General features: G+C 39.0%; 2 protein-coding genes across 2 annotated transcripts in view; both read right to left on the bottom strand.

The window, feature by feature from the left end:
- The window catches only part of LOC125490996 (serine/threonine-protein kinase SMG1), a gene marked incomplete at its 5' end in the record, with an annotated part of 127,998 nt that overhangs the window by 75,627 nt on the left and 33,807 nt on the right, over positions 1–18,564 (bottom strand). The window lies entirely within an intron of this gene.
- LOC125490972 (translation initiation factor IF-2-like) lies at positions 4,348–5,775 on the bottom strand. The gene has a single exon (XM_048631565.1). The coding sequence runs from the start codon at positions 5,670–5,672 to the stop codon at positions 4,470–4,472; it is 1,203 nt and encodes a 400-aa protein (XP_048487522.1). The 5' UTR covers positions 5,673–5,775; the 3' UTR covers positions 4,348–4,469.

The following is an 18,564-nucleotide window of genomic DNA, read 5'->3' on the forward strand; positions in this document are numbered from 1 at the left end:
GGTGAAGCAACTAATAAGTGAATACTTCGGCTAAGTGCTTTAGCTGAATTATAAATTAAGATAAATCTATACTTATTCAATGTGCTCTCTACATTAGTACAAGAACTGTATGTTAACATAAAACACATAGAATAAAATTAAAAAGACTAAAACATTATTCGTAGCCAGAAAAGTTTTCAGAATGCGTTAACCGTAAAGCATTAATTAACGTTTATTAAGATTTGTTCTGAGAAGCAACATGTTTTCTTTCAGGCATGGTTTTAAATAAACTCCAATGTTTATAATAACTTGAGGATAATAGAAAACATGGAAAGTTCCCCCACCAACGCCATTATGTAAATAACTTTGCAGAAGAAGAGTTGGAAATCATATTTTATGAGTAAATTAAATAAAGACAGTATTGAAGCTCAATAAGAATTCAGTCTATTTTTATTTCAGTTAATTACATACTATCCGAGATGTAAGTCTGATAGTACATACTAAACTAGTTTTCTAATATACTCGCCGCAGGTATATGTTATCTGTGATTCCAGTGACATAGCACGAAAATCCGAAAAGTTATTTTTTAATTCACGTTATTTTTGTCGGCATTTTGTGGCTGGAACTTTTCATTGCCCGTGAGTGTAATTCTAGGTGCATTATTGGCGCCACACATCGCGAGCCGCGGACACAAAAGCAGTAACTTATTCAGGGGATCTCTACCTTTTCCAATCGAAATCGTTGCAGATTCATGATCCTTTGTTGCGAAGCGATGGAGACCGCTGCCTTTCACTACTGAATGCTGAAGTATTGATACAAAGTTAATATCATTTATATCTTGTGTACATATTTGGACAACTTTCATAGTTGTTTATTTTATCACAACATGTATAATCCTGACAAAATGATTCCCTTCCTTAGTGCAAATTTGTCCATAATCGGTTAGAGCAGGTATTAGTGGTTGACTTTTGACACATGTCAAGAATTTTATATGCAGATGACGTATAATTGATTAACCAATCCCTGGTCGGTTAGATAACCGACTATGGAGAAATTGGAGCTTAGTGCCAATTTCTCCATTCTCGGTTAGTGGTTAACTTTTGACACATCTGTCATGAATTTTATATGGAGATGACGTTTAATTTATAAATCAGTCCCTGTCGGTTAGATAACCGACTATGGAGAAATTGGCACTTATCCTTTCAGATGTTTTACTAACCGCATAGAAGTTACAACCAATAACCAATCGTGTGGCACTGTCAGAATTCAACCGTTACAATGAAACATTAATCTTTGGAGGCAATTCCGTGAAGACAAAAGACAATCGCGGCGCATGAAATTGACTTCTGTCTGTCGGTGCAGTGACCCGGGGAATAGAGCCTCATTGTGACTACTACTGCAATGTCGATTGACCAACTTTTTTAGGTGATAAAAGGTATGCAACTGTAGTAAATCATAGGTTTACACCCATCAGAAGGGCTAGCACGGGGCGCATTTAAGACGGGATAAAAGTTTTGCGTCGCGCTCATCTCACGTCGCGCAGCCTCAAGAGCAAGCGCGACGGAGAACCTTTGTCACGTCTTAAGTGCGCCGTGTGCTAGCCCTTCAGGGTATAACAAGGATGTCACTATAGTTCTATGTAAACTCTATAAAGATGAAGGGCCCTAAAAACATTTTATCAATACAAACCAAATCTCTTTTGTTGACTATAAGTAGTTTGGCATTGTTTCTACGGGACGAAGTCAGCTGGCCAGGACTTACTCCCTGAGCCTCTGAGCTCTGTGCTCCCACCGCAAAGAGCTCAAACCCTGGATGCACTGCTGTCCAACTTTACTGCAATGTGGTTTATACTGAAATTATAATTATGTTTTGTTGTAACCGCAGAAAATAAGGAACGGAAAATGCATAGATTAACTTGAAAATGCATAAAAGAGAAGCCGTTCATTTTAGTCATGAATCACCTATGTGAATTTGCTCTAGTCACAATGCTTCCTACGCCAAAAGAAAGTCAACATTTTATTCCTACCAACACTGCACATGCAAACAGAACAAGAGTAAACCCTTTCCAACCCCCGCACTTATTCCTTAACAAACACGACTCACATTCGCTTAGGCTCTCATATGATTTATGAAACAAGCACTCACTTACAGTTAACTTAGTATTGAAGAAACTTCAACAGTTTGACAAAATGGCGGCGCTGTTAAATACCGACAATTGTTAATTCTAAGGACTATAAAACGTTTACGCTGAGACTGTAAAAAGGATTGCAGTAAAAAGGATTAAAATGAAATGAACAATCCAAATCACTTCATTTTATGTTGGCTGAGCGGCCAGTACTTAATAGATTCTCGTTATATATTTTTTTACTTTACTATCTAAGGTCCCCGTACTAGAGCACTTACATTCATTTATAATCATAAAACATATTCCCCAATAAACTGACAAGGTATCAAATCAATTTTAAATATAGTTTAAATTTAAATCTGCACACCCAGCGAGTGTGGACGCAGGCGCCATTTTGTGACGCCATCTTGATTTGCATTTTAATTGGACGGAGGCCGCTGGAATTGTGTCTTGCAGCCTATTACAGGGCATCAACATTCCGATAATCGCATCTGGATCGCAGCGGACTATCACGACTGATGTCCGGTTTAATGATGTTACAGTCAAACGGATCATCGGTGCTTTCAGCTCCGAGTGCCATTTGGACGGATTTTTCAGTACCTGTGTTGTTTGTGCGCCAAAGAATCTTGAATCTCTTTCGGGGGTTTTATGGTAGCTGCTGCTGCCGCATGGGTTCGTTATCGACGTCTATATATAGTGATCGGCCACGGCACTGAGATTGGTGGAACGCGTATTAAACAAGTTTATCGACGTCGACAGCGAACCCGTGTAGCCTGAAATAAAGGTTATTATTTATTTTTTATTGGACACAAAACGCATCGCGACAAACAGTAGAGCGACCACGTGACGACGCGTGCGACATAGTAAAATATCAATTTACTGATAACTGCGTGCTTCAACTAACACCACAGATAACCAAGCTTTATTATTATGTCCTTAATTTATTGGCACATTATAAACAATCATTTAAGCGACTCATGCGTCACTCCAAATGTAGCTATGATCTGAAAACTACCTTGGTATTATATTTTTAGACTGTATGAAATATTCTCGTATATAACAATGCATTTTCTCTTTTAGCACCCAGAATTGGCGTCAGCAAGCTAAAGTCTAGAAAAAAGGGAAGATTGTGCTAATTACTTAAGCTACAATTGTCAACAATTAACAGGTATTCCTTCAGCAATTACGCGTCTCCGCGGATGTCCAATTATATTTATTTCGTCGGAGCGAAACCGGAACCGTCGCCATCTTGGCGGATCTTATTAGAGCTTAGTTCCTCATGCTTCACTCATTTAAATAATGGCTAATAATATATTTTTTGTACAGATAAATTCCAGACTTACATCACTTATATTGAAGATTCCAACATGTATCTTATCAGACTATGTATCCTACCTATAGATGCAACTAGATTTTGAAAGGACCATAATTATATAGAAATATCCCCCTGTTACGGAAATATGTAAAATGTTTGCACTCTTCTTCAACAGTAGATTTCGTCCGGTATATCTATTAATAATAATAATAATATTAATTGCGGCAGGGCAGCTTGTGGCGAGCTGTTGGGCACTAGCGACCCCACCCACCCGATGCCGGGGAGAATCCCTGTTCCTCATCTCTGGCTTGCCTCTATTGGTTGTCCAGAGTGAACACTGACGAGGAACAGGATCTCCCACCTCTTGCTTGCCTTCAATGGCTGGCTTGAGTGGTGTACCGCTAGAGCAGCAATGCTCGAGGAAGGATGTATTACCCAGTAAGGTGCTTGTAGGGATCTTGACCGATCACGCGATTGTCCTGAGAGCCGTGGAATACCTCTCCTTCCTTAGCACCTCATGCCATGTTGCCCCCTTGTTGCTACGTCACTGTAATGTGCTAGCGACTATTTTGGGGGGCCCATTTAATGTGTGTGCGAGTCACCCCCTGCCTTTTTATCCGTGTGTGAAACACAGGTCAGGCAGGGGCCATAGTCCTTCCATAGTCCCAGTTACCCAGTCCATTTAGCACCCCACTTCATAGCCCTGTATTAGTTTTCTCCATATCCTACAATAGTCCTGCACTAACCGGGGGTTTTCCTTGGGTTTACTTCCATAGTTTACACAGGGAAAATCATCGGTTGGTGTCACATTTCATATAGATTAATGTTGTCAAACGGGCCTCTACGTGTTGGCTTCGGCCCCATGCACGCCTTCCAAATGCCCGGGACCCCATGGTCCCGTGATGGTAACTACACAACATAATAATAATAATAATAATATCCATTTATTTCAGGCATCAATGGCCCATAGTATAAAATACACAAATATATTTTAAAATAAATCAAACAATATTAATATATACTCTAGAAACTTATAAAAACTAAAACTAACTAAACTCTAGCACTATTATCAGGGGGTTTAATAGTCTGTTTGGCCTCCCTGTATCGGCGGAACACTATCCCCGCAGGCCAGAAGTTTTTATCCAGCAGAACCTTCTGCTGGGCCGCGGGAATCCGAATACGGAACGACTTGAAGTCCGTCTGCTTGGCGGACTGCAGCCTCTCGATCGCCAGCACCTGGACTGGCTGTTCGGTGCGGCCGACACTCCTCTCCTTAATATAGCGCACGATGTTATCATGCGCCATATTCGCATGGACGCGGGAGACATAGATGTCGACCGTGGGCGTGGCGGCCTTCAGCGAGCAGGCGGCCGGGGCGGTGCCGCGCTTGTTGCGGTTGCGGCGACGGGGGCTCCTCTTCTCCACCAAGATGAAGCCATCCTTGTCGGCAATCGTGTTGCGCGGGGCACGGGGGGGCGCCGCCGGAGCTCCGGCAGCCGCTAGCGTCACCTGGGGTGCAGCAAGCGGCGCAGCTCGACGGCGGCGGCGGGGGCGGGGGCAAGGGCGGGGGGGCGCGGGTGCGGCCTCCTGCTGGCTCCTGGTGGTGGAGGGTGCAGCAGCAGCGGGGCGCGGCGGCGCGGGGGCGGCGGCTCGCAGCGGGCACGCGGTGTCACGTGTTCGCTCGGCGTAGGTCGCAGGCGGCGGGTCATTTGCCTGCCGCGAATCGGTGTCAGTTGCAGTTACTCGATCCCGCTGCGCTTGCACTTGACGCGCAGGCGGCGACGCGGTCATCGCAGAGTCAGCATTACGCGGCGACGGAGACTCACGTTGCATCGCGCTGGCACGTTCTGAGGCTTCCAACTTGCCTCTAATTTCAGCTATTTCGGCCTTTAACAAGATGATGTCCTTTAGCAGCCGGGTTACATCCACATGATCGAATGTCACCGGCGGCAGCTTGTAAAGGTCACGAGCCACGAACGTAGGGATATTATCCGGATCCGTTTCCTGAAAGACCCGGATGATATCCTGAAGATCTTTCTTGCCACATCCGTCGCCGCGGCGCGGCACGAGGCGCACGGCGGTGGTGGCGGTTTCGGCGAGCAGCTTCTTTGCGGCGGCAAACTCAGCCTCCTTGAAGCTGGTGACGCAGATCTGCTCCAGGCTGACCACGTCCATCGTGTCCAGCTTGCTCTGCACGAAGGCGAGCAGCTCGCTCACCATGAGGGTGTCGGAGACTTTAGTGGCGGTGGCCATGTTGCGGTTGCACTCTGGAAATGAGTCACTACGTGTCGGCTACAGACGGCGCCGCTAGAAAGCGACCGTCCTAGCCGGTGTCAGAATTGCAACTGAACACGACTTATTCTACCAACCACGCTAGTTCTATAACAACAAATTGATATAAATATCTGTTACGGGTAGCTAGAAATTGCATCAGAATGAGTATCCCGTAAGTAAGTTCAAGTTCACATTAGGCATAGATTGACCGAACCCTTTACTGTAATTAAATGAAGAGTGGGCGGAGTGCATGGGCGGATATGTCATGTGGGCAGTTTATCTACAGAACCAGATGTCCGCTATGCACAAACGTAAACTACGTTAACGTTACGTACAACGTTTGCGTTTTATTTATTTATTTAATTCTTTATTGCACAAATATAAAATAAATGTACAAAAGGTGGGCTTAATGCTAAGAGCATTTTCTACCAGCCAACCTACAAGAGGTACAGGAAAACTGGTACAAAGATGTGCAAAAATAAATAAATAAACATGAAAGATGAAAGAACTGAAAACGTCACTTAATAATTATCTAAATATATATAATAAAAATACATTCTAATACTTATATAAATTTATACAAAGGATACATGACTATAATAGGTATACAATTAAAATAATATAATATATAAAAATACAAAATAATAATATAATATCCAGAGAGGTACACGAAAATGCTACGTAAATTTACGTCACGAACATGAGTTTAACCAACTACTGGGCTAGAAACGCACTCGATAAATTGGTAACCTATTTTGCGTAGCCAGAGTAGCCACCATAAGTTTACATACATACGTATGAAACGTAACTATTACTGCGTTAACGACTGTACGCAAGCGAAAGAAGAAGAAAAAAAGTTTATTTAGTGCCCTGTCTTTATGAAAGATTTACTGCCGCAATCAAAAAATTATTATAAAACGTTACGATGAATAAATTATGAATCTGAATCGTCTACTGGTTCAATGGGGTCGACTTAAAATAGCTTAACTGGTGTCGCAGCGTATCTATTCCACGCTTATTATACGTCTACACTGAATATGATAATAATAATAATAATATATATATGTATAACCTCATGGTATGAGTACCAAAGTGGGTGAATCTAACACTGGTCAAAAACAACGGGAATTGACAACATTTCAAATAAAATGCTCACCGATTTTATTTTATTTTCGACGAGATATCACAAAATTAGATGACCCGTATTTTTTTATTTCTTAATATTTCTATGTTTTAATATATTTTTTGAATTTCAAAGTTCAAAATATTTATAATATGAGTGACGTCACGTCGAGGCTTGGGATAAAAATATTTTCGTTGCCTGCCTAACCTAAAAAAAAAAGTTGGATGACATTAACTTGACGTGAACAAGGACCAATCAACTTCAACTTCAACTTTATTTTGTGGCAAGAACCAATCACGAACTTTCGTCATTGACAAGGACACATAAAAGTGACAGACATTTGAGTGATGTTTGTCATTGTCATTGTCAAAGTGACATAACATGTTTTTTTGTTGTTCATGTTTTAGAAGTAAAAGCGCGTTTAATTATTATGCCACATCGTGATGTCACGAATGATAATTTAGATTTTTATGTTTTTGTCTGAAATAAATCAATAGAAAAATCGGAAACATTTTTTTTTGTGAATATTAGAGCCATATCTCTAAATGGTTTTCGAATTTCAACTGTATAAAATTTTGAAATGTTGTCAATTTAGAGTTAATCAGATTAAAAGTTAAAAGTAATGAAAACTTTAGAGGACACTATGAATGTATCACTCGATGATATAATTCTAAAAGGTTACCGCTGAGTTGAATATGTGTCAGCAAACTATAATGAATGAAACATAACTTCGACGACGAAACTGAGGCATCGCTCATTCGGCAACAGGGAACCGCAGGCGAATAACTCCACAGACATTTACAAGGAAATTAGTGTCAGTTGGCAAACAGATGAGTTTAATATGGTTCTCATTAATATGACTATTACGTGACTATTACCTACTGCATGTTTTCTTCCATTCTGAATAAAGGACAGGTATATTTCAAAAAATTTGCTGGTGACTGCTGGATTTTTGTTTCATTCCATTAGACGTAGTCTAGGCAAAAACCAGTAGTGTGTAACTTATTTACTAGCGGCGGTTTTATAATTAAAATATAATAACACAACAGAGAGTTATGCCTAAGCGTCAATTCACACGTACCACAACCACACCACGTCGCAGCGACAAAATATGGTCAAGTTGTGGTTACGTGTGAATTGTGTGACAGCGGCTGAACAAAATGAAGGAATTAATAAACAATAATAGAGTTTTTCGTTTGCAATGGATACCTTCGCACATCGGATTAGTAAGCAATGAAGAAGCTGACCGTCTCGCTAAAATGGCTGTATCGGATGGTGTTACATACAATATAAAAAGTAATTATTCAGATTTCTTGTTAAAATATAAAAATCGGAATCATGAACACTGGAAGGAATATTTTGATTCAAAATCTGTAGAAAAGGGCGTTTGGTACAAATCGCTACAAGCTGAACCTCCCAGAATCCCATGGTTTGCTGAGTGTAAATTAAGTAGATACGAGATTGTTTTGTCCCATAGATTAAGATCAGGTCATTTGCCATTAAATAAGTTTAAATATATGATGAAAGTTGTAGGCTCACCGGATTGTTCAGCATGTTCAGTAGTAGAGGACTTATATCATTTTTTGGTAGAATGTAAACAATATAATTCGGACAGAGCAATGTTATTTCGAAAACTTCGAGTCAATCTAATTGACGTTGGTGCATTTCAGACTATCCTTTCAAATCCATGTTCTATTGAGGCCAAAATATTGTATAGTTATGTAAAATATTGTTTAGACTTAAGACAACCCTAGTTTAGGATTTATTTAAATAGTGTATGTCGACCCCATAAAAAATCTAACTTTTTGAAACATATGAACTCGGCGCGACATAACTTATGCAGACTCATAACATAAGTGTAACTTTCCGAGTACTATTCTAGAATTTTTACTGTTTTGCCGATAGTTTTTAAAAGTGTCTTTTGCTGCTGACTTTACACGATACATGCTAACACGATACTCCTTGATACTCTCAAGGACTGAAGACTAAATAAACACTAATATAGCGAAGCTACGGCAAATCAAGGCAAATTACTTCACTAGATTGTAGCTTAGATTACAGCTTAACAGAGTGAGTTGTATCCGGAGCGGGGTAGTGTGCACTAGAATAGGCTTCATTTAGGTATATGTATATATTTACCAAGCTTAGCATAACCTTAGTATTCCTACCCTAACTAATCCTAACTAATATTATGAATGCGAAAGTAACTGTGTCTGTCTGTTATTCTTTCACGCCAAAAATACTGAACGAATTTTGGATGAAATTTGGTATACATATGGTCTAGACCCTGAGAAAGAACATAGGAACACTTTTTATCCCGGAATTCCCACGGGAAAACTTTTTAAGGCGAAGCGAATCTCGCGGGAACAGCTAGTTATTTAATAAATAGAGGTTTTATTGTGGGAATTACGGGACAAAATTTCTATGATATTCATGAACGCAACGTACTTTTCGGTATTACATTTTAGATATATTACCTAATACTGCCTTACTACATCAGTATTCCTAACATAAAAAATGCAATCGCGTCACAGTATTTCAAGCTTGAAGTGGTGAGAGCTGATGCTAATTCACAACCCCTCAGACAATAGTTCGCGAAAGAACTTGCTAAGATACGTACAACTCAAAGAGTAATACAACACTTCTTGCTGACTTGGTAATAAGAATTACCATAGCACACCCGCAACTTTGGGCTCTGGACTGCGAAGAAATATGCACATAAAATATAAATAAACTTAAAAATCGCTAAGAATCATTCCTCGCATAAAGCACAAAAAATTGTGGGGTAAATCTGTTTGGATGAATTCAACATCAAGTTAGCAATCAACCATATAAAAGAAAAAAAATAACAATGCTATATTAATAATAATAATAATAAATATTTATTTGATAAACAGTTTAGTTTGTTACACAAAATTCTTAACTAGTTGATTAATACTAAAGTAATATGTAAGAATGTGTTATAAACATAGCATCTGATGCTGAACTAGGTTTATGGCCTGTATTTCAGCATTCAGCGCCTCTATCCTCAGTAATCTTAAATAATATTAGACATCTGTTAACGCAAAGTAGAGAAACGTAACGAACATAAACATGATTTGATTAAGCTTAATTACCTAGTTAAATAATTAATTCCTATAAATATATTAATAAAATAAGTATGTGGTGAGTCCTCTCGATGTGTAAATATGTAAGTGTGTGAGTGTGTGTGAGAGGGTGTGTAATAGTTAAAGATGTGGATTCCTGTATTTACCTAGTTTATTATTAATTATAAAACGATTGTTAAGTCGTGTTTATTGTTGAATAACCAATAAGTCTTCAGTCTCGTCATAAGTTAGACTCTGTATCCAAGGAGTTATAGTTTTTTTAACAGCTATAATATTCATTGGGTAGATATTAAGAATTTTATTAATTTTATTGTATATATGTGTACCTAGAAAATTGAAAAATCTGTGAATGAACATAGTCTTGGGTTTGAAAGAGCTTCTACATACCGTAAACCACCTACGCCTCGAGAGGATTTTAGGATTGTATTGCAACATTGAGTGTTGTTTCAGTATAATACTACACAAAAACAGCTGCCGTACAGTAAAAACCTGACAATATTCATAGAGAAGCTTGGTTGGATAGATAATCGGTTTAAAACTGCAGATCTTAAGTATAGCTCTTTGCGATACTTCCAGCTGTTTGAGTGTAGTTTTAGGTGCACCTCCCCAAGAAGAAATGCAGTATGAAATCAGTGACTGACAGAGGGCATGAGGTATTGGTCAATTGTTTTACTTTTTACAGGTTTCGGTACTACCACCATATCGTATCGTAGTACTTAATACAACTAGTAAAATAATCATTTGGAAGAAACTTTGATTGAATACAAATGAAAACTTTGAAGGACATACGAGTATACGGAGTAGTGAATAACAAATAAATATACAAGTACAAATAGTTTTCTCCGACCCATAAGGCGGTTTCGTTTTCCTGTTCTAATGTTTTGATTGAGTTAACTTCGACACCGCTTTCGAGGGACCACTGATCTTTGTGTTTGAGTGTGTTTTCGTGTTTTGATAAGTATTCTTTGAATAGACCAGTCCAACTTGTGGCGATAACTTATCGGGTAATACACCCAAGTGTAGGCAGAACGAACACATACACACGTTATTCTATAGTATTCTATTCTGGGAGAGGGTAAAGTTAATGATCCCGGCTATAAAATGTGTATATGTCCTCTTGTTTTCAGCTGAGCCAGCCAAGTTACTATGACATAATATACTTCATAATCGTCATCATGAGTCGATCGACATACTTTAGACTTCTGCTGAAGAGCAGCACACAACAATAAGTCCACCTATTCATATACACAAAACTAAACTCCAAAATTTACGGCATAGCATAAATATGTTGTATTATTATCGTAGTAAACATCAAATAATCCACTATAATGAGTTCAACATTCTGTTATTGTGAGTTTGGAGTGTTTTTCCAGAGATAATATTAATATAATGTCGATTAGATATATTGATACCGCGAGGTCTTGAATGGAAAAAGGGGGATTAAAAACAAACTCAAGGGGTTTTTAAATATTTACCACCGTTTTTCAGGATTTTCCCTTTTGTATCATCCGCGATCGAATTACTATTACATATATTTGAAATGCATACCAATAACAACATCAATCAATCAATATTAGTTCCAATTTAGTTCAATTTACCTACCTCTACAGTCTCTACACTGCAGTTATTTGCTTAATAACATACAAACCGAACATAATAATATTTATTACATAGAGTAAGTACAACAATAACTTAATATGCCAGGCAGATATAGGTAAAATTAATCACAAAAGGTTCATCATTATCATACATAATACGAGGCGAATTTTCCTAACAATTTCAACAATGCACACACAAGGGCGAACGAGAAAAAAAAAGTGTTCTTCATCGGAAATCCGTAATGAAAACGCTTCCGAGTGGAAACCTCCACATGAGGTTCGAACCTCGGCGCTTCTTAGGCCAACGATTTAAACATCATAAAAATACCTCTACACTATGATAATAGAATATGTTGTTGTAGAAACCAAAGATTAGTCATGTACACTAACATGTATTAACACTTTGGTACCTTGTCGAATCATATTTTTTTATTACCAACCATTTAAGTAGATGACATAACCTAGGCCACTGAGATCATTGAAACCATATCCTTTAGACAAATAGTAAGTAGTCGCTGGATGAGGAAGGTCTAGGACAGAACCCTAGGCAAATCCTTAACCCAGTTACAAAGCATATTAACTATTAAAAAAACCTTGCAAAACGGTTAGAAGAATTTTATTACACAAGTCTTGTTCCAAAAAGTGCCCAAGATATATTACAGTCTCGAGTGTGGCTACGACATGGCTACGACGTAGCGGCTACGCGCTACGAGGCTACGGGCTACGAACAGCTGCTACGAATTACATCATGTCTTTACACAAGACAAGAGCCGTACTCTTGTGAATTTGAAAAATAATATATTTTTAATGTACACTTTTGGTCAAAGGATTCAAAAATCTTCCTGTTTTCGCCTAAACTTCTGTAGTATTTGAAAGAGCCGACCCGACAACAGAAATGAGGAATATTAGTTAATGAAATGGCGGGCCCTAAATACTCAAATTATTTACATTATAGACTTCCAATGTACCTATTAAACTAGAAAATATTTTTGTATTATAAATTAGTTGAAAGCAGCATGAAAATAGAATACGCGGGCTGCTGTATAATGTTAGTGCATACGTTATCCTTAACCGCTTAGACACAGGAATTTTAATAAGTCCTTTCAGTTATGCATGTACATACCTAACTACTTTAAGAGGCTATTTTTTTTAATTAAAAATAACATGTACGTGAACGTGAGTAATTCTTGATTACACTTATTTTATGTCTTCTTCATTATAGACACTGCTGGACGTAGGCCTCCCAAAGCACTCCACTGGCTGCTATCTATAGCTTACCGCATCCAATTCTTACTAGCCACCTTTCGCAAGTCGATCCCATCTAGGAGGAGGGCGTCCCACACTATAGCCTGATTTGAAACAGGCTCCTCCCCTGCGAATATTAAATTATTTATGCATCAAACTGCTACGAGCTACCGTCTCTCCACCCTAATTTATTATATACTTATGTTATCTACCCGATCTCTTTATATATTCTATTGATATAAAATGTAGACAAAAGAATCTCCATTGAACCTGAGTCTTGACCGAATCCTTCCGACCAAACCTCCGATGAAACACAATCCTACGCAGGTGCCGACATTTTAATTATTTAGTTCCACAATGGAAGGTCAGGAATGTGACACAGAGGAATGTGCCTCATCATAAACCGACCCGCAGCCTCACGCTTTATGACCCGTGTCAAAAAGCACACATCCAAAAGAAATAAAAGTTTCCCACAACAATTTTATGAGGGAAACATCAGCTATGTCGCATTTAGACTTTATTAACAAAGTTGGTAATTTCATATCCACGGTTTTACGACGCGACGTAAAATTATCCGTTAAAATTAATTTCTCATTGATGAAACGATCTGTTGGAAAACTTTCTTATGACAGGCGTGTGCTCAGAGTCGAACCAGGCACTGCTGACAGAGCCTATTGTTGCCGCTCCCTATTCTCTTTTAGTCTCTATTCACTATTTAGAATGCCCACCAAAAGCACAGGGTCGCTTTGTTTATTATACTGTACACTCTGTTTATACTGTACTGTAGTCTGCACTGTACGAAACAAAACGAACAACTTGTGTACAGAACGAAGCCGACGAGCAGGCCTCCACTTATACATGCTGTTGTAAAAACTCTACACTATGCCTAGCCTACTTTTTTAAATTTTTATTGTTCATTCTAAATCGGATGTCCCTTATATTTTATTATTTTCACCTGTAGCTCCTAAAGATTGTTACATCAATTGTTATGATTTTTCGTGAATGCATGGCTGCATGCATGAAAGAAGTTAAAACGAGTATTTATTATTTTTTCATCAGCCTATATATCCTTTACACACAAAACAAACACCTTTTCAAGGCGACCTATAACTGTACTTTAATACAGCTTTTGCTGAACAGGTGCTGAATTTCACGAAATTCCGCCTTTTGAATTTTCAGGGGCCGTTGTTCTCAAATTTTCTAGACAATTGCTTCGTACCTTTGTTATGTAATGAGTATTTTAATTTCATCAGAAGGGAGGAAATTCCAATTGCCGTTTTAAAATAAGTAGTGACTGTACGCTTGACCTATCTATAGCTTGCCGTTTTGAGAAAATACCAGCATAAATAAAAATATGTTGATGATCTGTGGATAAAATATAATACATTGTAATCCTCCCGTCGATCTCCATGTCGGGGGCATCAATATAAAAGTTCCGGAGTAGCAGAAAACTCAATTACGTACACAACATCATACACATAAAGTATATAATCCCGTGCTCAAGACGAAAATAACATCCTCGCAACTTAATAAAGAGGACGACCGTCTATAAATAGATTCTCTATTAATAATGTGATCAAGATTTATAAAATTGCTGTGGTTTTAGCTGAGATAAATCACGCGGAAATATTAAAATACAAGGAACACATGTTATGTTGTAACGCTAGGAAGTCTATACAAACAGATTAATAGGTGAGCTTATCACAAGTAATGAGGATTTGTAATCAGGCGATAGGACTGTCGATGACTTGACAAAATACAATAATTTGATCCCTATTAATCGAAAACTCCTTGAATTTATCATTATGTAGGTATTAACCTTAACCATGACTTTATATTGTTTTTTTCAGAATCCTTTACAATAAATACGTTTTCAGCGCCAATAACCTTGTAGGATGTCCGAGGCAGCGGTGGCTTCTATCTTATAAATATTCAATACTCTATGGTCTCTTGCTGAAATTGATAAATTTAGCAAGGAAACATGATACTTAAATAAAATTATGTGATGCGAATAACAATGTATGTAGCCTATAAGTCATATTTTATAAATAAATTAATTGAATTGTGTACACGCGTGTAAACGCGCCATAAGTGCAAACTGTTAATCTGTGAAACTAGTGTAATCTGTGTCCATAAAAAACTATATCTTTTCTTCTCTATGCTTAATACTATTGTTCGGTTGTTAATGATTGTTTGCAACTAAAATGTAAAACGATACTAAAATGTGTAAAGTTAATTAAACTACGCTATTATACAAGAAGAACCCAAGACTTCTCATTTACTTATGTTTTATAATAAACATAATTTGGCGACCGTAAGACGAGAACTTCTGCAATGACCGATTAACAACGCGGCGCATTCGCAGCCAAGCTCAAGATCCCGCCATTTTGCCCAACTCGAAGGAAGCCAAACAAATTGTTCCCGCTATAAATGATCATGATCAAGACCCAGCCTGCTATCACGACGACCGACGAACGAGCAATCATCAGGGTATCGTCCAGATTTCACGTCAGGGTATCTACAAGATTATTGAGGACGTCGATCCGACACATCAAAACTGCAGCGTCACCTGTGCAGCAGCCGTCTGAGACTCCGGAATATTCTACGCGGCAGACCTCCACACCATCTTCGAGTTCTACAAACGGCAGCGGCAGTGGCTATCTCCACCAGATCGGCTTGGCCTATTAGTTAAGTGTCCAAATTTCTATTTTCAAGCATTCTATCTATCTTCAAGCTAACAAATGCTTCTTTCTAGTTCCTAATAACTTTCTATGCTATTTTCTACTACTGCAAACAATGGCATCTTCCTAATAAGATGATTATGTAGTCTATTTTTTATAAAACTAGCTAGAGACTTGTAAATATTCTGCTATTACTTTCAAGTAGGATTCCTACTTCAGATGCTTACCTATTTTTCATAAGTCTCACTAGTTTTCATTTCAGTCTAGTTCTCATAGAGCTAGCTGGAGACTTTGTAAGTGTGGCTGCTATTTTCAAGTAAGTAGGTACCAATTCCTATTTCAGCGACTTACCTAGTGTTTTTAAAGTCTCCCTAGTTTTCAATATTCAGTCTAGTTCTTACAGAGCTAGCTGGAGACTTTGTAAGTTTTCTGCTATTAATTTCAAGTATTCATACTTCAGAAAACTTACCTATTGTTTTAAAGTCTCCCTAGTTTGCTATACCTAAATTCTTTTAGAATTATCTAGAGGCTGTAAGTTTCTGCTATTTTTAAGAAAGTAGGTAACTATTCCTACTTCAGAAACTTACCTAGTTTTTATAAGTCTCACTAGTTTTCAATTTTCCCCCAAGTTTTTGCATTCTTTGTTTGCAACAAGTGATCAGCATTGCTCTGCCGACCAATTTCAGCTGGGCCGCTATCCTGCGAGGTTCGTGCACGTCACAACGAGTGTCCTCCGCCCAGAGTCAGCCTACGTTGAGCAGTGCCCCAGATCCTGTGGTCAAGTCTTCGCGGTCAGCGGTAACAAGTCACCGAGGAGGAGCGTGAGACACCACCTATCTATTTTTGTACATTCAGTTGCACTGCACTGCTATTTTAAATCTATTGCTATCGTAACAAACAAGCATGACAGAGCTAAAGGCACTTTTTGCCAAGCGTAGCTCCGTAAAGGGCCGCTTAACAAAGTTTCATAACTATCTTGACACTATACTATCAAAAACTGAACCAAGTGCAGAGCAGCTTAATGAGCTTGCACTAAGATTGGCAAAGATTGAGTCATTGGCCAAAACATTTGATGATTTACAATGTCAGATCGAGATTTTAAACTCTGATGCATTAGATTCAGAGCTTGATGAGCGGGAACTTATTGAGCAAGACTTCTATAAATTTATATCCAAAGCCCAGCTTATCCTAAGCAGTGAGAAGCCTAAATCTAATGCATCCAATAGCATGCCTTCTGGAGGTCCATCGTTTAAACTTCCACAAATTCAAATATCAAAGTTTGATGGCTCACTCCACCACTGGCTTGAGTTTAGGGACATGTTTGTATCACTGATACATGAGAATCCGAGTATACAACCCGTTCATAAGTTCCACTACCTTAATTCCTACCTAGAAGGAGAGGCTGCCCGTGTCACATTAAACTTAGAGATGTCAGCGTCTAACTATGACAAAGCATGGTCTTTACTATGTGATCGGTTTAACAACAAGAGGCAATTGATAAGTTACCATTTAAATTCACTCTTCAACACTGAAAAATTAAACCGTGAGTCAGACAGATCACTGCGTACGCTGATTGACAATGTTAACAAGAACCTGCGTGCACTTGCTAGCCTCGGTGAACCGACAGACAGTTGGGACACTTTGATTATCCATATGATAACATCAAAACTTGATTCTCAAACCAATCTAAAATGGGAAGAGCATCGCAACACTTTGAGTGACTCTCCCACACTTGCAATTTTTAACAAGTTCCTGAAAGATAGAGCCGATGTACTGGAATCATGTAGCCACAACAAGTTCGACCAATCTAAGCCACAAACGCCTCACAAATCACAAGCGAAAACTTATACTTGCACGGCCCAGCCCACTCACAACACTAACCCGACATTTGCATGTGCGTTTTGCAAGGCAGCTCATAGAATTTATGATTGCCCTAAATTTTTAGCATTGCCTGTTGAACAACGAATTGCTGAAGCTGCTAAATTGGGATTATGTTTGAATTGCCTCCGCTTGGGTCACCATAGCTCCCGCTGCCCCATGGGTCCATGCCGGCAATGCAGGAAACGCCACAACAGCCTGCTGCATAAGGTTTTACCTTCTCCACAGCCAGCAACGAGCGCCTCTTCTGTTGCACAAGCGGACACGGCGGTCAACATCAGCGTCCAGCCGACTAATCTAGTTTTTCTGTCAACAGCACTGCTACGGGTCATAAATCCAAAAACTAATAAAGAATGCGTTGTGAGAGCACTATTGGACTCAGGTAGCCAGTCTAGTTTTATAACCGAGTCCCTAAAACAAACACTAGGTTTGGATGCCTTACCTACAAACATTAAGGTAATCGGCATAGGCAATACCAACAGCAGTTCCGTTAGTGAACGCAGTATTGTCCAATTTCAGTCAACAAATTCGGATTTTAAGGTCACCCTATCATGTTCTGTCCTAAGGGAAATAACAGGTGACCTTCCCAAGGTCCATGTGGATTTAAAAGAATTTAAATTTCCACCTAAAATAATGTTAGCTGACCCAAGTTTTAACACCCCAGCGCCAATAGATGTTCTCATCGGTGGCGATATATTTTGGGATGTTGTCGGCGACAAACAGCAATCATTAGGAAAAGGCAAGCCATACTTGCGCAGTTCACAATTAGGTTGGATCGTGTCCGGCCCTATGTGTATTGATAATTGTGAACCTATCTATAATTCGCGAAGTAACTTTTCCCTCTCTCTCCATAACATGCAGGAGGATGTCACTCTGAACAACCAGTTTGCCCGCTGCAGGGGGCCCGAAGTGCTTCCCCAGTCTAAGCCTTTACTGAGTGACAGCGAGATAGCTTGTGAGAAATATTTGCTTACAAACACTACTCGCCTAGATAATGGTCAGTTTAGTAATAAACTGCCTGATTCATCCGAGTGTCTTGGTGAATCGTATATTAATGCTAAAAAGCGATTACTCGCCCTACATAAGCTTTTCAGGAAGCAGCTTGAACTGAAGACAGCCTATTCCACATTTATTCAGGAACATTGTTCTGAATCAGCTGTTCTAAACCCTGAACTTCACAACTATTTTGGGTGTCATGACACCGAAGCTGAACTCCTAAACATATTAGAGTCTCTTACA

The sequence above is a fragment of the Plutella xylostella genome, chromosome 29 (genome assembly GCF_932276165.1).
Source record: "Plutella xylostella chromosome 29, ilPluXylo3.1, whole genome shotgun sequence".
In the NCBI taxonomy this organism is placed as follows: domain Eukaryota; kingdom Metazoa; phylum Arthropoda; class Insecta; order Lepidoptera; family Plutellidae; genus Plutella; species Plutella xylostella.

Bases quoted from the DNA above. Each gene is read 5' to 3' on its own strand.
- LOC125490972 (XM_048631565.1), bottom strand. From the start codon at position 5,672: ATGGCCACCGCCACTAAAGTCTCCGACACCCTCATGGTGAGCGAGCTG.